Source organism: Rhyacophila brunnea, unplaced genomic scaffold (assembly GCF_057557595.1).
Source record: "Rhyacophila brunnea isolate RB1 unplaced genomic scaffold, BYU_Rbru_1.0 scaffold_9, whole genome shotgun sequence".
Taxonomy (NCBI): Eukaryota; Metazoa; Arthropoda; class Insecta; order Trichoptera; family Rhyacophilidae; genus Rhyacophila; species Rhyacophila brunnea.
Genome location: NW_028233361.1, coordinates 44,798,319 through 44,821,644, shown reverse-complemented (window position 1 = coordinate 44,821,644; position 23,326 = coordinate 44,798,319). Strand labels below are relative to the sequence as shown.

Below are 23,326 nucleotides of genomic sequence, written 5' to 3'. Positions count from 1 at the left end.
TCGGTGTACCTAGACCATGGTCCCCACATCCTGAAACGGGCCCTCAGGCTAGGATATTTGGCAGGCCCCCTACCTACCGCTAAGATTAAAGGCAGTGTGAAACACTACATTAACGTTTTTCAAATTGTGTTTTAGTTCAAATTAAGGGTACTTATACAGTGAATTATTGACGATTTTTAATACATCTACTTTAATAATGGAGCTGTCGAGTATCGACACGTAATAATCAAAAAATATATTGCACAATTATATAAGTAATTGAAAATGTTCATGGCCATGAAGTGTAATAGCGCCGCAGGCGACTTTTTCTACTATTAAAGCTACTTTATGATGTGTGTTTATCTCACTTATCTGGTCAACCCGACACGCCGGGCCCCCCACAACCCGGGCCCCCAGACTAGAGCCCTGTCAGTCCTCCCCAGCCATGACCAACACCACTCCTGAATTAAGTTGGACACCGAGAATTTTTTGACAGTTCATTAGGGATTGGGTTTCTAAAATTTTGTTTGTTTTTTTCGTTTTTTTCAAAATTTTTGTGTTAGAAATTAAAATCTAAGAAATTTTTCTAAAAAGGGTGTTGGAGAATTATTACAAATCATTTTTTTGCCGTGTTTTTATTTGTCTAAGCCCAAAGGTATAGTTTATTGGCTTTCAATTTCAATGTTTAAAATCATTCTGATAATTTTCATGTTTGGGGGATGCCAGGGCCCCTCGATCCAGGGCATATCGACTTGGACACTAAAGACGTACCTAGTGCGTAACGATTAGGTGGCCAATCGACATAATTAGCATACTATTTAAAAGTGGTAATTAAAAAGCAATTATCTAATCAGCAGTCAATGTGTTAAGTAATTAACATACCTACTTAATATATATTCATCGAAAATAAAATTGATACAATGTTTGTAAGTAGCTACATAAAAAAAAAACATTACTTATAAAATATCTGCAAACTAAATAATGTCAAAATTAATTTGGGATATACCTACCTATTCAGATTTAAATAATTAGATCAGTCCTTATTTGGTTTCACTTAACCAGTTTCCAATATTTGTATAAGTAATCAGAAGTATTTACCTACCAAAAATAATCTCGACTGGCATATTTATACCTAGTCACAAATCAAAACTGGCGCAACGTTGCTTTTTTGCGATGGTCTGAGACCACAGAAAAGAAAAAAAAATATTTCTGAGTTCCCTGTCCAGCCAATTCAGCCAGCATTGATGGCAGCTAGCATTGATATATTACTAGGTATGTACCTGCACGACTGACAGATGCTTTCCAAATAAACCCTGCAGTGTGCCTGCCTACATTTATTATTATTACCTACGTTTTGTGAATGCCAGAAAAAATAAATTATCAACACATTCGACGTACTGTTTTGAGTCCGGTCTAAATTCTATTCAGATGTTAGGTATATTTTCTTATGATGAGAATAAATTATTATTGTCAATGTTTTGGGTATATTTTTTTTTTTTAGAATTATTAATAACCATGTCCTTGCTTTTTCGTACAAGGTAGTTGTTAGTAATTTTGAACAATCACAAACACCCAGGCTTTGAGAAAAACACATAAATGTTTTTGTCATGACTGGGAATCGAACCCAGGAACTCTCGGGTGGAAGGCGAGCGCCTTACCAACTGCACCACGAGAGCCGCCTAATTATTTTCAAATTACCAAACCGGCTGTCATCTTCGGATTGTTCTAATAATGTATTGATAATATTTATATTTTTACTTAGGTAACCTAATCATTATTTTCTAAAAATGTGTTGTAAAATAGTCTATGACGCCATTTTTATGGAGATCGTGTGTATGGTCTAATGATTCCATACCTAATTAATTATCTTCATTACTATGAGAATGTCAATAATTCACAGATTGTTATCACATATAAATATCATTACACAATATTATTATATGTATATATTTTTTTAATATTACTATAAAATCCAAATTCTAATACAATCCAATCCATTCCAATAAAACTCACATAAGTAATTATTATAAGGTACTACCTCGATGGTCCACGTATATTTTTATAATAATCTGACAAAATATAAAAAAGTCCGATTGAAATAAAATGCAAAATATATATATACCATTGTTTAAATAATAACTGTAATTATATCACCTGTTTTTAGATTTTTTATTAATATATAATTACAGTGACATCTAGATAAGATGCCTCGAAGATTCATTCAAATTGGATTGTAATTGGAATTAGATTCTGATATAATTTTGACCTATATGCTTTGTAATTCGGGGAATAGATGGCTCTATAAAAACGAAACTTTTGATGACATCCCCCTTAAAAAAACATCGATTTTTATAAAAAATATAAATGTGTATTACTTGAAATCCTTTTTATTTATTATACTACATAAATATTTTATATTACATAAATATTATTATTATTATTATTACGTTATTTATTAGTGTTAGGTATTTATTATTAATTATTATTATTATTAAAAAATATTTTATGGTCATATTTATTATTAAATTTAGTAAATGCTTACATACCTAAGACATTTTTGACCAATTCATTGTTTTAATATTTTTTATATTTATTTTAAAAAACACTGATTTTTATAAAAATATAAATACTTTTCATCTATAATTTTATTTAGGTATGGTCCCAATATTGAAGCTCGATGTGCGATGTTATCAATGACATATATTCTTTGATACTGCCATCTATGAAAAAGATGTTAAGCACTGTAGAAATCTATTCATAATCACCAACAAGGTTTGCGTAAAAACTGGTAGATGACACTTGACGTATAATAAATAATAAGAAAAATAATACATAATAAAAATATTAGTATCGTCCGAGGATACGTCTCACGAATGGCGTGCGGTGACTTTGGCTTGTAGGACATTTAAAAAAAATACATATTATTATAGCTACATAGTATCTATTTAGGGTTTTGTAACAAATTTAGTTTTGGCTGGCAGCCGATATTGAAATGAAGTGGATACCGACTAGTATTTTAATGTGTGGTATTTTGGTAGTTCTGAAAATATTAACGAAATATAATATCATTAGATATCATATGAAAATATCAAAAGGGGAACATATTTTTTACTGGTCGAAAACTACCGCGAATAGCGCGTGGAGTGTCTCAAGTCTCAATCAGAAACACAAAAATATTGGGAAGTGGATTACTTTCTGGGTGATACTGAAACAAAGCTTAATTTTCGGGTGTGGAGAAATAAAAGCAAAACCAGAATGTAGTATTTAATACTTTGGACGCGGAAGACGCACCCGGCGTGTAATGACCAGGCGGCCGATCGATGTAATTAACGTGCATTTTAAAGGTGCTAATTAAAAAAATCATTAACTACTCAGCAGCGAATGAGTTAAATAGTCACGTCGGTATTATTATGTGTGTTACGCTGAATGTGCGAAATTGACTATTACATGAAATGAGCAAAATTTTGCCTAAATCATGAAAAATGCAAGCCCGTTGCCTTATTCATGAATTAGGCAAAATATCTGCCAAGTGCGTGAATTTGGCAGTAATTTTTCTGCCTAGTTCATGTATTGGGTAAATTAGATAGTAGCGCTACAATGGTGTTTTTTGCAACTAAACCAAATGTGTCAAATGACGCAAAACACGCGTGTTAACATGATCTTACTCCCTACTTCATTTATCGTTTGTCAATTTATGGCTTATGGCCGTATGTTGTAGCTTAGCCACTGGGGAATGCCAATAGAAATGGCGTATTTCAAAAATATATTACCTTATTCTTAGGTCAGTAATTATTATAAAGCAAACATTATTCGTAGAATGTTCACATTTGAATGGTCAAAGATATAGCTTATAATCAGTATCTTTAAAATTATCTTTAAATGTGTAAATCTTGCCCATTTCCCCCATTATTTTGCCCATTCTTGCCTAATTCTTGTCAAATTTGGGATCACAGAGATTATCAATATAATTTTTTATTGTAAATATTTCACTATAATAATGTCGACATAAATTTTACTAATGGTTTTATAAATGCTTTTAAAAATTAATAAATATGAAAAATCTTAACACCACTTCACATGGACGTACTGAAATATGACTATATTCTAAAACATTAGAGCGAGAGGTTTAAAAGAATACCATTTTATGTAATAAAAATACTTTATGCAGTCATCAAATGTTTACAATAAATATAAAGGATAATAAGGCTTCAAAATGATGTAAATAGATTATCTACAACGTTTAAGGAATGTCCAGGATCATGCTTTGAAAATAGCATAAAAGCTTCTTTTTGACGTACGCTGAGCATTGGTTGGTTTATGGCGACTGGCTTCACATTTATATTTATCAATCTACTAAGGGTAGTTATTAGGTATTAATAAAATCTATTACATAGTAATTCTAGTTCAATTTGTAGGGAGGACCATTCTTAGGGGGGCGCAAATTATTTATTCACCTGTATAAGTGAGAAGAAAGGCGGGGAAGTTTTCCAAGGCATGCATATGGAAAAGCTCGGAAAATATTTCAAATCTCGTATGCCGGTAATTGAAAAACTTTTAACAGCAATCGAGATTGTATGGGGTATCTCGGGATAATTTAAATTCACAATAAAAATATCTACATATCTCTCTTTGTGTAAAGTTGGATTATTAAATCAATCTTCGAAAGATTGACGTCATTTTATATGAAGATTAGAAATTTGGTGACTATGTAGTATTTAGCAGTAGTGAAAGGAAAAGGTAGGCTGCTAAGATACGACATAAATAGTCTAGATTAAACCTTGTCAGTCAAACGTATTTGTTTTCATTGACGTAAAACTACAATGTGTAGACAGTATTTGTTAGTTTTTGAAATTCAACATAATATTATTAAACCCTGTCCCATCCAAGCAATAGTAGATAATAGTCAAACAATATTCGTATATCTATAAAATATAAAAAAATTATGCCATTAGGCTATACATAATTTTAGATATTTTAAAGATATTAGAATTTTTTTTATCGATTATGGTTTGTATTCGGCAGGGCTTAATGAATTTAAAAAAACTAACCAACGTCATCTGTAAAATTATGTATTCTTAACGAAAACAAATAAGCGTGAACTATTTTTGTCAGATCGCACATATTATAGGTACCTAATCTATTTTGGTTTGGTTTAGGTAGGGTTTAAACAATTTTAAAAAATAACCAGCACCATCTGCAAATTTTATTCTTAGTTCAATGAAAACAAATAAGTATGACTGACAAAGTTTAGTGTGCACTAAATAGTCGATTCCTAACAGTCTACCTCCACCTCTCGCCAATGCTATACAGTCCATGGTCTGAAATTTTGATGCTTGGGCAATCTTACCCGTAAAGTTTTATAATTCATAATTATCGTAGATAATGCGGCTCTCGTGGTGCAGTGCGCAAGGCGTTGGCCTTCCACCCGAGACTTCTGGGTTCGATTCCCAGTAAGAATACAATATTAATTTATGTGATTTTCTCAAAGCGTGGGTGTTTTGTGATTGTTATTTACATTACCGTGTACGGAAAAGCAAGAATTATGGTGGTTTTATGGCTAATAATAATTCTAAAAAAACTATTAGAGATAATCAATCAAGACACCAAATCTTTAATGACTGGGTTATAATCAATGACATTATTAATGGACAACGCACTCAATACAGTAGCTAGCAAGTAAATTTGCGCATAGCGATATTCGCAAATGTATAGGTAGACGTCACGCAACTTCCATTATGCGATATCACGCATCGGGAATTTATAGCAATATCACCTTTATTGTAATGGCGTTAGAACAGTGTTTTTAGTGTCAATGTTCATTGTTCATTTGAGCGAACCCGTTCGAACCGAACCATTCGGCAGACCCGACAATAAGCATCGGGAATTTATAGCAATATCACCTTTATTGTAATGGCGTTAGAATAGATTATGCCAGTGGTTCCCAAAGTTGACTGGGCTCCGACCCATCTAACAAAAATTTCCAATCTTGGGACCCACCTCTTAGCTGTCTTAGAGAAAAGAAGGCATAAATATTGGTAATGCTCAGATTCCCTAGTGGCGAGTCGTGGAACTACTTAATGCTGTCTTATTTGTTCTAATTGAAATAATTTTTTTTTTTTATAAGCGTTACCAATATGAATGAAAGACTGTTGAAATAAGAAACACAACTTAAATAAAAAAAATATTACTTAAATACCTACACCTGCAAGAAAGTTATTTCAATGGGAAGGATGTATTTGTATTTTGTTTTTCTTCATTACAGTTTTAGAATCAACTTCAACTTTAGTTACTTTTAATCGCAGTGAGTTTGATATATCCAATTTATTTTAGTATTTAGTTTTAATGTTAACAATAGCCGAAAATCCGCCCTCACATAGATATGAGGTAGTAAGGAGGAGGATGACTTTCATAGCTTCATCGAACAGGCAAGGATAATTATCAGCAACTGAGAGCCAGAATTTCGTTAACTGTTTACGATTGAAACTATTTTTCAGTGACGTATCTTCTGATAAATCAATGAGTTCTTCACTTGCTTTTGTTGACATACTAGTTGGTTTAGTTTATTTCAATTTTTAGGAATTATAAATAGGTGAATGAAATATCAAATTTATCACTTCCAATTTTTTTTTCATGTATACGGGTACGAGGGCCCACTCAATATTCGCTCGCGACCCACTGGTGGGTCGCGACCCATAGCTTGGGAAACCATGGATTATGCCATTCGGCAGACCCGACAAAAAAGTGAGTGTCATTTTTTTTTCCAGATGCTTCGTCCATATTAATGTCATTGGTTATAATAAACAGAATCTTTACAGATACATTACAATGTCATTATTTGATGATGTCAGTGATCAGTCGTCTAGTTATGCTCTATTCAAACTATGGACCTGAAGAAATGTTTGCACATTTATATTATAAACTTTAACGATTACAACTCCTTACGTTAAATTAAATGATTGGAGTGTCGAGTGAAATAGAACGATTCTCAAACATAATAACTACAATATTTTAGTAAGAAAATAGTATTATTAATACATTAACTTTATTGTATTTCATTTGTCATCGTATCCCTTTCCTTGAAGTTTTGGGCTCGGTTGTCAATGTCAATAGCAAGAATCGACTATCGACACTTTTTTGTCAATATTGGATAATTAGATAGTACTTTTTATCTAGTTCTAATATTTAAATGCCAATTGGTAATTATTACATTTGTAGCGTTGTTTTTAATGCACCGTCAAGTGAACACGTCACTAAAGCCACTCTGTATAGAACAATGATATAACATCCATAGATAGCAGTGGTAGGACCAATCGTTGTCGACAAGTTTCCATAAATTTCGGCTTGTATCTGTAGAAGGCAATGGTCATATAGATATGAAGTAGATTTAAAAAAATATATATTATTTGTTTTGGAACATAATATATATTATAAGTACATAAGAAGTGTCTATGTCGATATGACATGTTTCCCAGTTCAAGCTATTATTTAATGCTTTTCAAACTTTTTTATTGATATTTTTAATAATATGGACTCTTTTACTCAAGGTCTGAACAAAAACGATGCATAAGTGCGAGTGAGAAAGTATTCGGCACCCTCATAATCTATGCGACACGCGCTAGAGTAAGATAAAAGGTTTACAGATGTAGGAGATGGTTTGCTATGGTGTTGCCGCCAAATCTTACCTTATTGCTTAACTAAGTGTCGATAACCGTGTTGCTAAAATTGCTATTTTTTATGTTAAACATAAAGTCAGTGGTAAATATTTTTAGTTAATTAAGTAGAAAAGATGGTTCTTTGTGTTGCAATAAAATGTGGTAGCCGTACTGATAAGCAAGAAGCTGGTATTACGTTTCATAGGTAAGTTGATACATGTTCATGATAATTTATTTGTATATTATTATATATTTTAATATAAAGTGACCGTGTTTCTTTAAAATAACTTAAATTATGGATATTTTTACCTAATGGTTGCATTTTGACCGCTTAAAAATACTATATAACGTAAAAAAATAGAAAAATATATTTTAATTCTGAGCGTCTAGTGCGAGCACTTTCGGCGAGCACTAGCGAAATGGTCTATGGTCTCGAACATTTGAATACGAATACGTTCGCTCGCCCACAAACCAAACGCATGGCACGCAGCTTCATTTAGCAATGCAATGGGTGGCGTCTAGATGTATCTATAGTCTAAGCTTTTACTAGTTTTTTTTTTTTTTAAATACTTATATTTTATTTCAACAACAGTTTTAAGTACTTTTCAACACTTAAATCACTATGAGCAAATTTTGACAACGTCAATTCTTTTCCCAAGGTTCAGATATAATCTACGAATATACGACTATTATATATGTTACAAAACAAAAAAAAATCAAAAAATTACTTCATCTCTTTTAATAAATGTATGTACTGCATTTGTATGGATAATAATGACAATCCATGAATCCTCAATCTTTCACCGAGTCCTTTACTCAACATAGTCAACCGTCATTCCACTCGAGTCCAGTCTCTCAGTTTATTAATATTATCAATCTCTTGATCACATCGATCTCACCAATACATCTGTATCCGCAATTATAATCTCACGATGTCATCCTTATTGTTGCATTTATTTATTCTCGTATCAATAAATAAACTCTCCTCTCAAAACATCCAAGCAACAACGACTTTATCTTCACACACCTCATCACAGTGACGTCCCGTGGGGGTATGCAGATTGCGCCTCGCTTGGGGGAGGCAGTTACTCGAGGGGCGGCAAATCGAGGAGAATAATTTGGTATGATATATAGAAATAGTTAACTAAACTGAATACCTACCTACTTAATAATGAAGATATCTTTCTTTTACAAAATTTCATATCACTGGTTGGAAACAAAATGTATTAATTAACGTAAAAGGTTTAACAGGACTGCATTTTTTTGTCGGGTTCACGATGACTAGTTTACTTCCGTTGTCCTTCGATGTCCGTAGTGACCAGAAACGACACCAGCACGGATAATAAAAAATGTTGTATAAAAAAAATGGGGCGACACTATGGCCCTGCCCAGGGGCGGCATTTTGTCTAGGGACGTCACTGCATCATCCCCAAATATCGAATTGTGGATTTATCAGTTTTTGAAAATAGACACACTAAAAAGGTTTTGATCTGAAATTAATAGGCACGGAAAATGTTTGAGAACGTATATCCTTTGAATAGTCACGTATTTGAGATAATTTGATAATCTTCGCATTAGTGCTGGCTGTCTGCCAAAATCATTCCCAACAAGTGCGATGTGCAGTGTCACCGTCTCAATATGAAGTTGATTTATTAAAGTGATAAGTTTGTCTATCAGAATACAGGTAGATATCATTAGTATTTATTGGGGTTACATGAAAATTGTACGTATTACATTTTACCGTATCACAGTTCGCCGTGAGCTTTCTTATCGGAAAAAGATGACCGTATACTATACGGTCTCAAATTTTATAAGATTTAATATGAGCATTAATTAAATTCTCATAGCTGATTTTGGCAAAATTCATGAATAATTTAAGAATGAAAACCTAACCTAACCTAATATAAAAAATAATCCAGTATATCTGCTAATTTAAATTTTTTTTTTAATTTAAGTTTTATTTAGACATGAATTTTATGTCAGTAATATACGACCCACAGAGGTTGGACGGTCTTTAATATACGACCATATATTTCCGATACAACATTTCACGGTGAAGTGTGATACAGTGAATTGCCTACGTACAAGTTTCCGGGCACGATGTAATATACCTACTCGTAGTTTCCTGAAATATTTCGATGAAGAGGTCATTTCTGGACAAATCTAGTGATCCCGAGAATTGTAAAATTTAATATCCGAAACGTAGACACGATTTCCTGGTGAAGAAATGCATAATTGACAACGAAATTGTTGCATATCACGACTGAGAGAGATAAATACAGACAGAGAGAGGTTATGTTCGCTTGTCATCGTTATCAGAAACTATATTTGCTTACGTAATAATTTATATGTTGTACATTTCCATACGAGAGGAGGCATTTGGAAAAATAAAATATGCATTTAATATTACCACGATAAGGGAATATATAAATATTTGCACTTTTGTTCAAGCAGAGTCGAACAATATAACCACTCATCATGGACAATTTTGAATTGCTGTTTTAGGTAATCATACTGCTGTAAATATTTAAGTAATTAAGTATGTACCTACATAGTATTATATATCACTGATTTTTTAATATGTATCTAAAGTTTTAGTTGGTTAAGTTTTATACCACTTCATTTGAGTCATTTTCGTGTCGAAACCGTGGGCCGTGGGTAGGGAATCCAATCCCGAGCCAAAATTCTGATCCCGGGATTTCGGGATTACAATTTGACAATCCCGGGATCCCGGGACTAGTCCCGGGATTGGCATTTTTTTCCATTGTTAATATAAAATTTTTATATTTACAAATAACATTGATAAAATCGGTCAAAAATAAATCTAGTATAATTTTTACTATTTAAGTCATTTATTGTTAATATTGTATACGTTCAATCTTGGAAATACACAAGTTTAATGGAGTAAATAATATTGTAATATAAATAATAATGTGAATTTAATATGAGATTGCTGTTTCTGATAGTAAAGACATAATGAATGGATTAGTGAGATTTAAAATAGTAAAGCAAATAATCATGGCGTACCTACTTATGGCCTTTCCGCATCATAAATCTAATTAGTCAGCCAAATATGAAATTGCCGTAAAACGTATGATATCATGGTAGAATTACTTTGTTAAAAGAGCGAAGCATTGTTCTTTTCCAATCTTTCTCATTTTTAATAATTCATGTGAAAAAATAAAATGAATCGGCAACCTACACATGGGTATAAATCGAACTTCATTCAAACTCAGTTTATTTTTAATGTAGTTATTTTTTATGAAAAGTATTTTTTCTGTTTTATTATCGCTTTTATTTTATTTTCCATAAAAATTGATAAAAAAATCAATCCCGAAATCCCGGGATTATGTTTATCAATCCCGGGATTCATAGGTATCGAAAATAGCTCGGGATCCCGGGATTCGGGATCCCGGGATTGGAATCTCTAGCCGTGGGATTGATCCCGCATCTGGTTACAAAAATGCATGTTTTTGTTCAATATGTGGTGGATCTACTGCAAGAAACTATAATGAGTTCTCTGTTAATATAATCTCCACTATGTAAAGACCCTTGACATGGGAAATGATTGAGACAGGGAAGCTCTTGAAAGGATTACGAGACATACTAAGGAGTGAGCCGCACGGTAAAGCGGTTTGCTCGCCTCAATAACCGCTGACACCTGTATGACCTCATTTGGAATGCGGAATTTGCTGGCTGCAACGATAATCTAAGCGTTCTCTTCCGTATCACCAGAGCAATAGGAAACGTCTAGTCGCCAGTGCCTTGATGGAGTCACTGAACCTGCAAAAGTAAGAAGCAATGGCGCCAACGTTTCAGTGATGTCCTGATCCACCCGCCTCGATTGCATTCTTTCGATATTCCGTCGGAGATTGCCGCCCTAAGAATCTGCCTCGGGGATCTGCAAAGACCCTCTGACATAATTGCTGAAGTTGAAAAGGCAATTAAAATGCTGAAGCGCGGAAAAGCTCTCAGATATGATGGCATTTCTGCTCTGTGGACTGAGGACTATATTGCTGTCCTTGTGTCACCTTCTACGCGAGGTATTGGAGAGAGAGCTATATCCAGAGACTGGAGAGATAATACCGTAGATACTTTCCACAAAAAAAGGGATCCACTTAACTGTAACAAAAACATAGGTATCACTTTCCTTACCTCCAATGCTGGGAGCGTGACAGGGTGAAGTGAGTGATGTGAAGACCCATATGCTCATGGTTATTTATTCTTCACTTTTACTTATATTAACGTGTCGTTCGAGGATTCTCCTGTTGTATTACTTGTATACTTTTCATGCATACTGAATATTAATAGTTACAAGATAAAAAGAACTTTTTATATACCACATTTTTAAATTTTCTGTTGAATCATGTAAACATGACAATTCTATGTAATAATAATTTAGGAAAAATAAGGCAATTGTCAACAAATCATTTTTTTGCTATTTTACAACAAACAAACAATTAATATAGAATACTGAAATGTCATTTCGATTTCCATAGTAACGCACGTATATATTAATAATTTAGTTGCTAGGACCACCCCCTTAGCAACCAATAATAGTGGATTGGATTACGGATTTCTTCCGAAATAACTTTTCATACAAAACAGAATTAACTGAAAATGAATTCAATTCTAATTAAATATGAAGAAAGAATGCATTGGCATCCTTTTGATATATTCTAAAAGTTTCAAATGTCTAGCTAGTCGGGTATATATATATTTTTTATATAGATTTCGATCATTTTTTCAATTGTACTTTTCATGCGATGTATATTTTTAAAAGATGCCGTGATTTTAACCCAATGCTTACGGGCCGCACAAAATTGTGTTTTTGCTAATTGCTTTTCAAATGCAAATTAACACGTTAATTAAAAAATTAATTAAAAGAGCCCGCAAACATTGGGTTTATAAATATTAAATAAATTTACACTACCATAATATTTATAATTCAACCAACCTTAATTCAGCTCTGGCGTTCAAAAAGAACTATTCATATATTGCGTAATTTGAAGAAGTCTTTACTTAACCAAAGCATTTAAAGACGCTTTGTTGAAAACAAAAAACTTTCCAATGACATTTTCATTCAACCATAATATAAAGACGAATATTTTAAAATAGGGTCATTTAGTAATATAACTTTTGTAATTGTAACATTAAATAATAGCCACGATAGTTTCATATGGACCGTCAACAGTATTATGTGATTGTTATAAATGTTATAATCTTATAATATAAAAATAATCAGAAGATATATTATTCATAATTATTATAAGTGCCTAAGTGTGTAAGGTTAGTCAGGTAACTTCATGCTAACTAATAGGTATGCTAGCTCAGTGGTAGGTGTTCGAACTTTTTTCGTCTCATGACGCCCTTCGTATCTTAATATTTTTTATTGTCGCACTAAAAATACCAATTAGTGGGTATAGAGTAAGCCTGTGTATTGAAGGTTGTTTCGAAAATCTTGAAATCAAACTGGGCACAGTTATCCAGTGACATATAGGAAAAATGCCACTCTTTAACAGGCTCAAAATGTCTCACATAATTATTTTTAGTCTTTGATATCATATAAATAAAACATTCGCTAGCACCGCAGGCGAACATTTTGTCGCTTGGACAAAAACAACCTTTAAAATTCATTAAAAGTAGAATATTAAATCCATCTCAAACTTTTCATATTTTCATCATGTATGTATGTTTGAAACCAGTTGCTAAGGTGAGACAAAAACGATTTTATATCGCAAGAAGAAGCATTGAAGATCACAAACTGGCAAAACAATGGAATCTATCATTGTGACCATGCATCAGCGCATTATATTACAATTGTCCGGATTATTTGAAATTTCCAAATAGCTTGTGGCGCCCCAGGTCGTCAGGGCATACAGCTTAGCTCTTATCTACCCAGTGGCAGCTCTAGAAGTTTTCAGATTGTGGTGTAAGATAATATGAATTGTCAAGTATACAACCCCAATCAGTGTGCATTTTTGAATGTAAAGAAATAATTCGTTCCCCTTTATAATTTATCAGTCAACATGTTTATACCTACTTCAAATAATATGCCATTGCTTTTTAATCATTTTTATTAATTTTTACTGGGCGTCTAGTCTTTGAAACCAAAAAATAGAGTCATCCACTGTGTATTATAAATAATTAACATATGGATAACTGCCCTTACTTTGATGGTTAGAATGTATCGTCTCTGTTCTGGCAGAACACACTAACTGGAGAATACTAGTTTTGAGTAATTTGACTTTGAAGTTGTTAAAATGTTTGAAATGGTCTATCATGTGAGTTTATTAGGTAATCGTAAAAAGGATGCCTTTAAAATAAAGACTATTTATTTATTAAGAAGGTTTCCAGACGGTAAAGTTTGAAATAAGGAACATTTTGGTATAACTAACTCAATATGTAATTTTTTCGAATTAGTGTCTTCTGCCAGAACAGTGACGGTATAATGAATTAGTGATTAACATATAAAGATTACGTACTTTACAAACGACCACATTGGAGTAGTGGATTGAAAGCCCGACGCCATGTCAGTAGGTTGCGGGTTTGAGTAATGACTACATCAGATGTTATATTTTCAATAAATGTATTTTGAATTGACCCAATCGATGAAATAAATAGTATAGTATTTTAAAATAGGGTAATCGACTTTTTAAGCGAAAACGTATTATTATGAATAAGGATATAAATATTAGTTGTCCTCGCATCTAGTCGAATGTGTTTAGGAAAAGGGGCGTAACCCTCGATTTGTTGAAAAGTGTTTTTATTAGTAATTAACAATATATACAACTAAATATACGTTCTGTAAAAAGGAAGTAAGCCGCAAATGCCGATTTATTATCCAAATTCAGGTTTTAATTGAGCTTTAATTAAGTTTTAATTTAAGGAAAAAGCAATAACCCTAAATTTTTATGATTTTTCTATAATAACTTCTTTAATTATTAGTAGATCAAAAAGATATTACACCAAATTATCAATCATAATGCACCCAATGTCTATGTTTATTTTTTTTTCATTAATATTGAACCAAAATCATTCAAAAAACGTTTTTTGCCTCTCCTGTAAAATTTTATCTGTGTGGGTTACGCCCTTTTTCCTAAACACGGTCGTAGTTTTCAGAATAGAAGTAAGATCATGGGGGGTCTTGTTATTCCATTCCTACTGACTTTTGCTATACCGTGATTTAGATAAATTAATAAGTACCAACTAATTCTTGATAAAATGTGTCCATTTTCCAGATAAAATAAATAACTTGTAGTATTGATATTTATATTTATATATTTTTGTTATAGGTATCCGGCTTTTCTAAGATGGGGGAACACGGAGTCGTTCGAAAGCTGGAACACCTGACATTCAATTATCTAGATTATTCGCTTTTCACAGCAATGTTAATTATATCTGCTCTGATTGGAATGTATTTTGGAATATATAAGAAACAAAATTCGACTTCTGAATATCTACTGGGTGGTAGGAATATGGGAGTGTTTCCAGTTGCTATATCATTGGCTGCAAGGTACATATTAATTTATCTGCAGTGTATTTTGCAATGTTTATTACACAGAAAATGAATTGATTGAATTAAATGATTCTGATTTAATGTTATTTCAATTGAGAGACGACAACCACATTATGCGATCGGCAGACTGTCATTTTCACACAATTGACGCTTTGCAAATATAAGAATGTTTTGGTCATATCGACCACGTTTTGCACTAATTTTTGATTTTCGTGCAATATATTTATTTCAAAATCACCCTTGTTATATAAATGTACAGGCATTGGACGACGAGGCGGATTAACTATGTATAACCGCTATATATAAGGTGCAGTGAGTCTGAATTGGACATAGTTATGCAGAAAGCAGCCAGTCCACAAAAAATAAAAAAATGAGATATGATATAGATCAGATGCGAGAAGGTTTTCTCTACATTCTGCTGAAAGTAGCCAAGCCGCAAAAAAATTATTCTTAAAATAAAATACTATTTACAATTTTACATACGTTTTTAATAATCATGTTGTTACTAAAGTGCCATTGTCTCAGCTCGACATTATTGTGGACTGGCTACATTCGGCATAACTACGTTCAATTGTGAATCTGACTCTCTTATTTTCTATGAATGTATGTGATTTTTATGTGATCGTGATTTATTATATACATTAGTATAAAATAGATAATGAAAATGTAAACCTGTTCAATGGACATTTTTTTAGACTGTTTTAGTATACAAAGATAAAATCAGTAAAACTAAATATTTCTAGTAAAATAAATAGGCAAAAAAAAGAAAGCACGCCACAGTTGTGCAAAAGAAAGCACATATTATATTGAGACAATACATTCTCTCTTTCTGCAACTGCAATGACTTAAAATTTGAAAACGTTTAATTTTAGATTTTGAAAATAAGTTATCTTATAAAATGGTTTTAAAGCCTGAAAGAACTGTCTACATAAACAACTCAAATAATATCGTAAAAAACATTGTTTAAAAACCATCATAATAGAGTTCTACCGCGTAAACCCCAATTCAATTAATAGGTAATCTTTTTTTTATTAGAAGATAGCAGTGTTGATAAATGAATAATAATATACTCGTATATTGATTATTTTTAAATAAACGTAGGTATTTAATTTGCTTGCCGGCGCTGTTTTGTCCCGGACATGTACGTGGTAGAGCTACGGGATGTAAGCATGACCTGGGAAAACGCAAGAAGTCGAGCGACTTTAGTTTCAATAGGGAATGGGACAACTGGGCGCCAGGACAATAATTGGGCACTGCACTGTCGAATGAAATAAAAAGGCGTTCATTACGATTTTATAAAGGAAGTAGACGAGGAATTTTAACAAGTTTTTATCTATTTAATTCATTTTACTCTTAACATAATGTTTTTTTTTTTATTGTGGATTGAGAATTATCCAAGCTTTATATCAAAATAAAAAAAAAACTCTCTTCTCGTTGGAACTTAAACATATGGACAATAATTACATCATTATTTACGTGTGTAGGTATATTTAAATTCTCACCAAATATTAAATACTTTAAATATAAATGATGATAAATTAAATATATATTTTTTTAAATATCCATAATTCACGAACGTTTATATTTTGGAATTTCATTTGATTGCGTGGTGTCCAGTTGTCCCGGCGCCGAATCGTCTTAGCTCCATTTCGATATGCGCCAGCGACCATTTTATTAATTATTCAATGAAACAAGTATAGTACATTTTTCGTCAGAAAAGAGTCCACATAAAATTATATTAAATATATATATATATATATTTTTTCAGTTATGTATCTGCAATTATGCTGCTTGGAATGCCGACAGAAATTTATACATACGGGGGTCAATACTCGATGTCTTGCATAGCAGGGATTCTTATGTCAGTTGTAATCGGAAAGGTATACCTACCAGGTATTTATTTTATATTCTAAATTATTGTCCTAAAATCTCTTAAACGAATTTTAAAAAACCGAAAAAAGGCGTAAATGCGACTGTTCTTGATTGTTTTAGAATTTCACTTCGACGCCATATCTACAGGTTGAATCTAGCATATTCAGAGATATGCCATGTTTGAAATTGACCTTTCCTAACATAGAGTATGCATTTCGCTACATTAATTATTACTATTTACCTGTCAAAAAATGGAATGAATTTATTATTACACCAATCATCTAAGTAGTAACTAGGAGCTCATATTATGCTTTAGCACAGGGGTTCCCAACCTTTTTGTACTCTAGAGCACATTCTAAAATATCGGTAGGGTGGCGGGCACCACATATTTTTAACCGACAAACTCCTTCCATAACTTCTCATTTTCCCATAATTTATTTTCTTATATTCATAATTTATTAATAAATAATAAACAAAAATGTTTCAAAATAATATAACTATTATTTAAATTGCATAGACACAAAGAAATGTATTTACAAAACGTAAACAAAGTAAACAAACAAACTGTGTGTGTCAGGCTAGCGTAAAAATTCTGTCTCAGTCGAATAGTGGCGGGCACATACGAATCGTTCCGCGGGCGCCATGGTGCCCACGGGCACGGGGTTGGGAACCCCTGCTTTAGCATGTCCAAATTTTTGTGTTCGAATCTCAATTGAAATGAATATGACAATTTTTTAAATGTCTAAATAAGAAGGTAATTTTATAATTTGGTAAAATCCATATATGTAATATTTTCATTCCTTTCTAAAAAGTTGGTGTTCAATAAAATATACATATCGTCTCTCTGATCACCTTCATAATGTATTATTTGATTAATTATTTGTAATTAAATGAAACACAATTTTATAGTAGGTACTTATTCCACTTTTTAATTAAACTCTGTACCGGTTTTGTCCTCTTCAAGGGGACATTATCAACTTATCAACAGGGGAGTTGATAATGTCCCCTTGAAGAGGACGAAACCGGTACAGAATTTAATTAAAAATTATAATAAGTACTATAAAATTGTGTTTCATTTAATTACAAATAATTAATCAAATAATATAATGCAGTTCCACCATGAATTGACAGTTAATACTATAAAAGGAAAAAAAAACAGAATGTATGGCATTCAGCAAGATGGCGTGTGCCCACAGAACAATAATTATTTCTGAGTTCCTTTACGATTACGTGATTGGTTGAAATAAATTTGACGTTGTTTGAAAATAAGCCTGCCTGTATTTGTCCACTATTAAAAATTAGATCCATATAAGGTTTTTAAACGATTTGATGCTGAGTTCTGAAAATTAGCTCCAGGATTGTGTAATTACTCCTCACGGCGTTTGTTCGACCTGTATTTTTTCTTAGTGCCAAAGAACACTGCAAGTGGCCGTAGCATGGTAGGCGTAAAACAAGTACCGTTTAGGCACCCTGCGCCGTGTGCGCATCGCGCGGATTCTTTCAGTGTGGCTAAATGATGTCTAACTACCAATATAATAATACGAATAATCATATAGGTAATGCCTCCATATTGGAAAAAGAGATATTGAGAAAAAATTGTGTGTGTAGCTTCCTTTAATGATATAAAGTAGCGAGCTTGAAATTCGCGAGATTACTCGAGATTAGATTTTGTTTGTCTTTTTTTTACACAACAAAACATGTTTTTTTAAATTAGAAGAAAAATACTGATATTATTTTTGAGATTGCTACGAGGGTGGGTCAATAATTCCTTAGAAAAAAGCATTAAAACAGTTTTTATTTTTGTATTTTTTTTTTATTTCTCAACATAATCTCCTTGGAGCTCAATACACTTGGTTAGACGTTTCTCAATTTTTTTTAAACCGTCAGAAAAATAAGTTTTCGGAAGGTCCTCAAAATAAGCATTTGTCCGATCGATGACTTCTTCATTTGAAAAAAAACGTTGTCCACTTAGCCATTTTTTTAAGTTTGGGAAAAGGAAAAAGTCACTGGGGGCTAAATCTGGCGAATACGGTGGGTGGTCGACCAATTCGAACTTCAATTCTTCAATTTTAGCCATTGATCGTAAACATGTGTGAACACGGGCATTGTCCTGATGAAAGAGGATTTTTTTCCTGTTTAAATGAGGCCATTTTTCTTCAATTTCGTTTTTTAGCTGGTCCAATAAAGATGCATAATAATCCCCTGTTATTGTTTTTCCTTTTTCCAAATAGTCAACGAAAATAATTTCACGTGCATCCCAAAATACAGTAGCCATAACCTTACCAGCTGATTTTACGGTTTTCGCCTTCTTTGGACATGGTTTGTCTTCGCAATCCACTGCTTTGACTGTTCTTTCGTCTCGGGAGTATAGTGGTGTATCCATGTTTCATCTACAGTCACAAAGCGACGAAAAAATTCATCCGGATTGCGTTGCATGAGCGACAACAGGGCTTTAGAGGCCACCACCCTATTGCGTTTATTGTCGACTGTGAGCAAACGCGGCACCCATCTTGCATAAATATTTTTCATGCCCAATTTGTCATGTAAAATAGAAATGACGCTACCTTTTGAGATCCCTGTAACCTCAATTATCTCACTCAACTTTAATCTTCGGTCACTTAACACCATATCGTGGATTTTATTGATCATTTCTGGTGTAGTCACCTCTACAGGACGTCCTGAGCGTGGTTCATCCTTTGTTGATGTACGACCACGTTTAAATTCATTTAACCAGTTATAAATAGTTGCAAGTGAAGGAGCAGATATGCCGTGAACTAAATCCAACTCATTTTTTATTTCCTTTGCTGTTAACCCTTTTATATTAAAATGTTTAATAACAGCTCTAAACTCAATTTTCTCCATTTTCCATTTTTCCATTTTCCACAAGCAATTTTTTTTTTAAATGTACGAAAAACACACAACAACCCGACCAATCTGATTGAAACTTCGCAGCATACTGAATCGGTAGTGCCGCTGCATGAAAACAAACCGCTTACAGTACTAGTCGCGCCACTTGTCGGCTTTTCTAAGGACTTATTGACCCACCCTCGTATGTTTATACATAATTAACGTTTGTAAGTACCCTCATGTTTATGTAAATATTTAATGAAACCTAAAAAGCTTCTGCTACCCTTCACGCATTATTATATTTATTAAGTTATGTAAGGTACATAGATGTTTTAGATGAGGATCACCACCAGTACAATTATGAAAAATTCTTTACAATAAAGCTATGTTTTATATTGTTCAAATATATTTTTGTCATGTATTTTACTGTTTTAGTATTTTATAAACTACAACTGACGTCCAGTTTTGAATACCTGGCTTTACGATTTGATAACTCAGTACGATTGACAGCTTCGTTTCTTTGCCTTGTTGGACTTCTTCTGAACATTCCTATAGTAATGTATGTTCCAGCTTTGGCTTTCAATTTAGGTAAATCCTTTGATAATAATTCATTTGAAATTTTGATCCCCAGTGTTACCTTTTTGTATGTAATAGAAATGCTATTATTTATGAACTAATCGAGTTTGAAGAATGAATCCAAATACATATTATGATGTTGATATAAGTATATGAAAAAGTAAAATTCTGGGTAGCAAAGATTTCAGGAGATTGATTAAATGTGGCCATGCCCACTGAAGAGTGTGTAATACCTCAATACATACACATCATAAACTACTGTCGATAGCTGCTGATAGCTGCATTGTGTATAAAATAGACTAACAGGTATACTAATCCAAAAAACGTTATTCATTTTCGCTATGGCAGCGCTTCTTGATAAAACGGCGCGAATTTCAAACAAAAATTATGATTACAATAAAACATCGGTTGCCCAAGTCCCAAGTCTTACTTATATAATATTATGATAAATAAATTAATAAAAAACAAATTATATTGTGAAAACAAATATGGCAATATAAACCTGGTACTTAACGATATCAATTTTAAATTTCAGTCAGTGGAATCGAAATAAAATACATAACCCCTTTAGTGTGTTTTATCTGCATATTCTACACAGCAGTGGGGGGCTTAAAAGCCGTCGTATGGACTGATACTCTTCAGTTCGTCACAACGAATGGTGCAATATTGGCCATTTTGGTTCTTGGAACCCCCAACGAGGGAGGACTGGCCAGGATATGGAAGATAGCTGAGGAAAATGACAGAGTTCATTTTTTTGAGTGAGTCAAGAATTTTTCGCTTTTTTCACTTTTCTACATAAAGTTAGCTGCCGTTCAAAAAATATTCGTGTATGGCAAGCACATGTTACCCAGACCTGGCTGCATTTTTAAATTAGACCTAACGAATAATCTTTCTTATCTGATGCATATAACATAATATAATGTATTTATAATATACATTTAATATATAGTTAATAATGCATACATTACCTTTTTTGTGAGTGTGGACCACATAAAAATACTATGCTATAATAATTTGAAAACACAACAATATTTATGAAACAAAAAAATACGACACTCAGCAGGATTCAAACCTGCGTCTTTGGGAATTCGCGCCCACGTGCATTGTTCACTATGCTATAGGAATCTTATCTAATTGCGACAATTATTAACTAATTGTTCTTACAATACTCTCTGAAGCGCTTTCTAAATTGCGTTACTATTGGCAATCGGTTTTTGTATTTTAAATCAAGATATGTATTAAATTAGCTTTACGACAAATGACAAAATTAACTATTGGTCTTTAATACCTATCAGCGCTCTTCAAAATCAAGCTACTATTGGCAATCGGGTTTTGTTTATTGTAATGTAATTTAATGTAAATTGTTTATGTAATTAGTATGTCACCTTGTAGCTTAGTGGACATTGCGCACGGGGCGTAAACCCACGAGATGCAGGTTTGATTCCTGCTGAGTGTCTTACTTTTTTCAAAAAGATCTTATTGGTTATAATATATTTTCTCAGAAGTGTTTTTCAAAATTATGTATGTATAATTTATAATTTTCGCTTGATTTCAATAAATTTGAATATTGTCATAAACTGCATAAATTAAACGCATGGGACACCCTTTACAATATAATATGTATCTCAAACTAATCCTGATAACAAAAACATACTTATTCACATACAGAACTGCGAAAACTACTAGAAAATCTACAAACTTATTATAATTTGCATATCTAAATGGTTGTTATTTGTTTTCAGTACTGACCCGAGCATGTACTCTCGCGCTACGATGTGGTCCGTAACGATCGGCATGGGATTAGGATGGGTTTCGTCGATGGGTGTCAACCAGATGTGTATTCAGCGATTTCTCTCAGTTCCATCGCTCGCCGATGCCAACAAGTAAACATCTCTATTTATGTATGTAAATTTAAAACAATAAATTTAGTATTAACTCTATCCATTATACAAGCTTCCACTAATCTAAAGTTCATTGTGATCTGGTATCCATATATAAAATAAATATAGAGCAAAATCACAATAACAAAACTTCTAGGGTTAAGTACATCTAAATTGTATTTTTATTTATTATTTTAAACGCATTTTTCAACATCATCTTTACAAGCAAAAGTCACCATACGCTAAAATATATTAATATATTCTATCTCAGAATAAAATCCGTTTTTTCATTCGGCTCTATAATCTAGTGTAGATCTGGGCGATCGTCCATAGAGATATATTAACTTTCTTTACAGGAATTGGTTATTAACTATACGCTCAACCTAATAATTGAATGCTATGTTGGTCCTACATATTATTGAAAAAATGTGATTTTATTCGAGCGTCTCAAGGCTCCAGAAACAGATATTTAAAATGGTTACATGTAAATTGTACGTATTACATTTCATTGTAGCACAGTTCGCTGTATCGAAAAGAGATTACCGTATACTACACGGTATTCAATTTTATTAGATTCAATATGAACATTAATTCAATTTTCATAGCCGATTTTGGCAAAATTCATGAATTCAAGAATGATCACCTAACCTAATCTAACAAATAATCCAGTATATTGACTATTTTCAAAATTTGTTTGCCGCTGGCTTCCTGTAAACCGACAAGAACCTTGTTTTATCTCAGTCCTATACGTCCCAAAGAGGTTGGACGGTCTTTAATATATGACCATATATTTTCGATATACGAGTAACATTTCACGGTGAAGTGTGATAAGGAGAACTGCATACGTACAAATTTTCGGACACGAACTTCTATATATGGCAATTATTAACAGCTGTCCCACTACAAAAAAATATATGCAAAATATGTATAAAAAAAAATAATAAATAAGAATTCTCCATTTTAGAGGTGGGGTGTTAATTAAATGATTATTTCTTAATTCA

The 23,326-nt window shown here is 32.6% G+C and overlaps 1 protein-coding gene across 1 annotated transcript in view; it reads left to right on the top strand.

Moving 5' to 3' along the window:
* LOC147063709 (sodium-coupled monocarboxylate transporter 2-like) overlaps positions 1-23,326 on the top strand; it is a 38,694-nt gene that overhangs the window by 6,000 nt on the left and 9,368 nt on the right. Inside the window, exons 2-6 of the mRNA XM_085959622.1 lie at positions 14,927-15,147; positions 16,919-17,043; positions 20,305-20,457; positions 20,981-21,203; positions 22,188-22,328. Coding sequence (XP_085815748.1) covers positions 14,945-15,147; positions 16,919-17,043; positions 20,305-20,457; positions 20,981-21,203; positions 22,188-22,328 — 845 coding nt within the window. The 5' untranslated portion in view covers positions 14,927-14,944. The remainder of the gene's footprint in view (positions 1-14,926; positions 15,148-16,918; positions 17,044-20,304; positions 20,458-20,980; positions 21,204-22,187; positions 22,329-23,326) is intronic.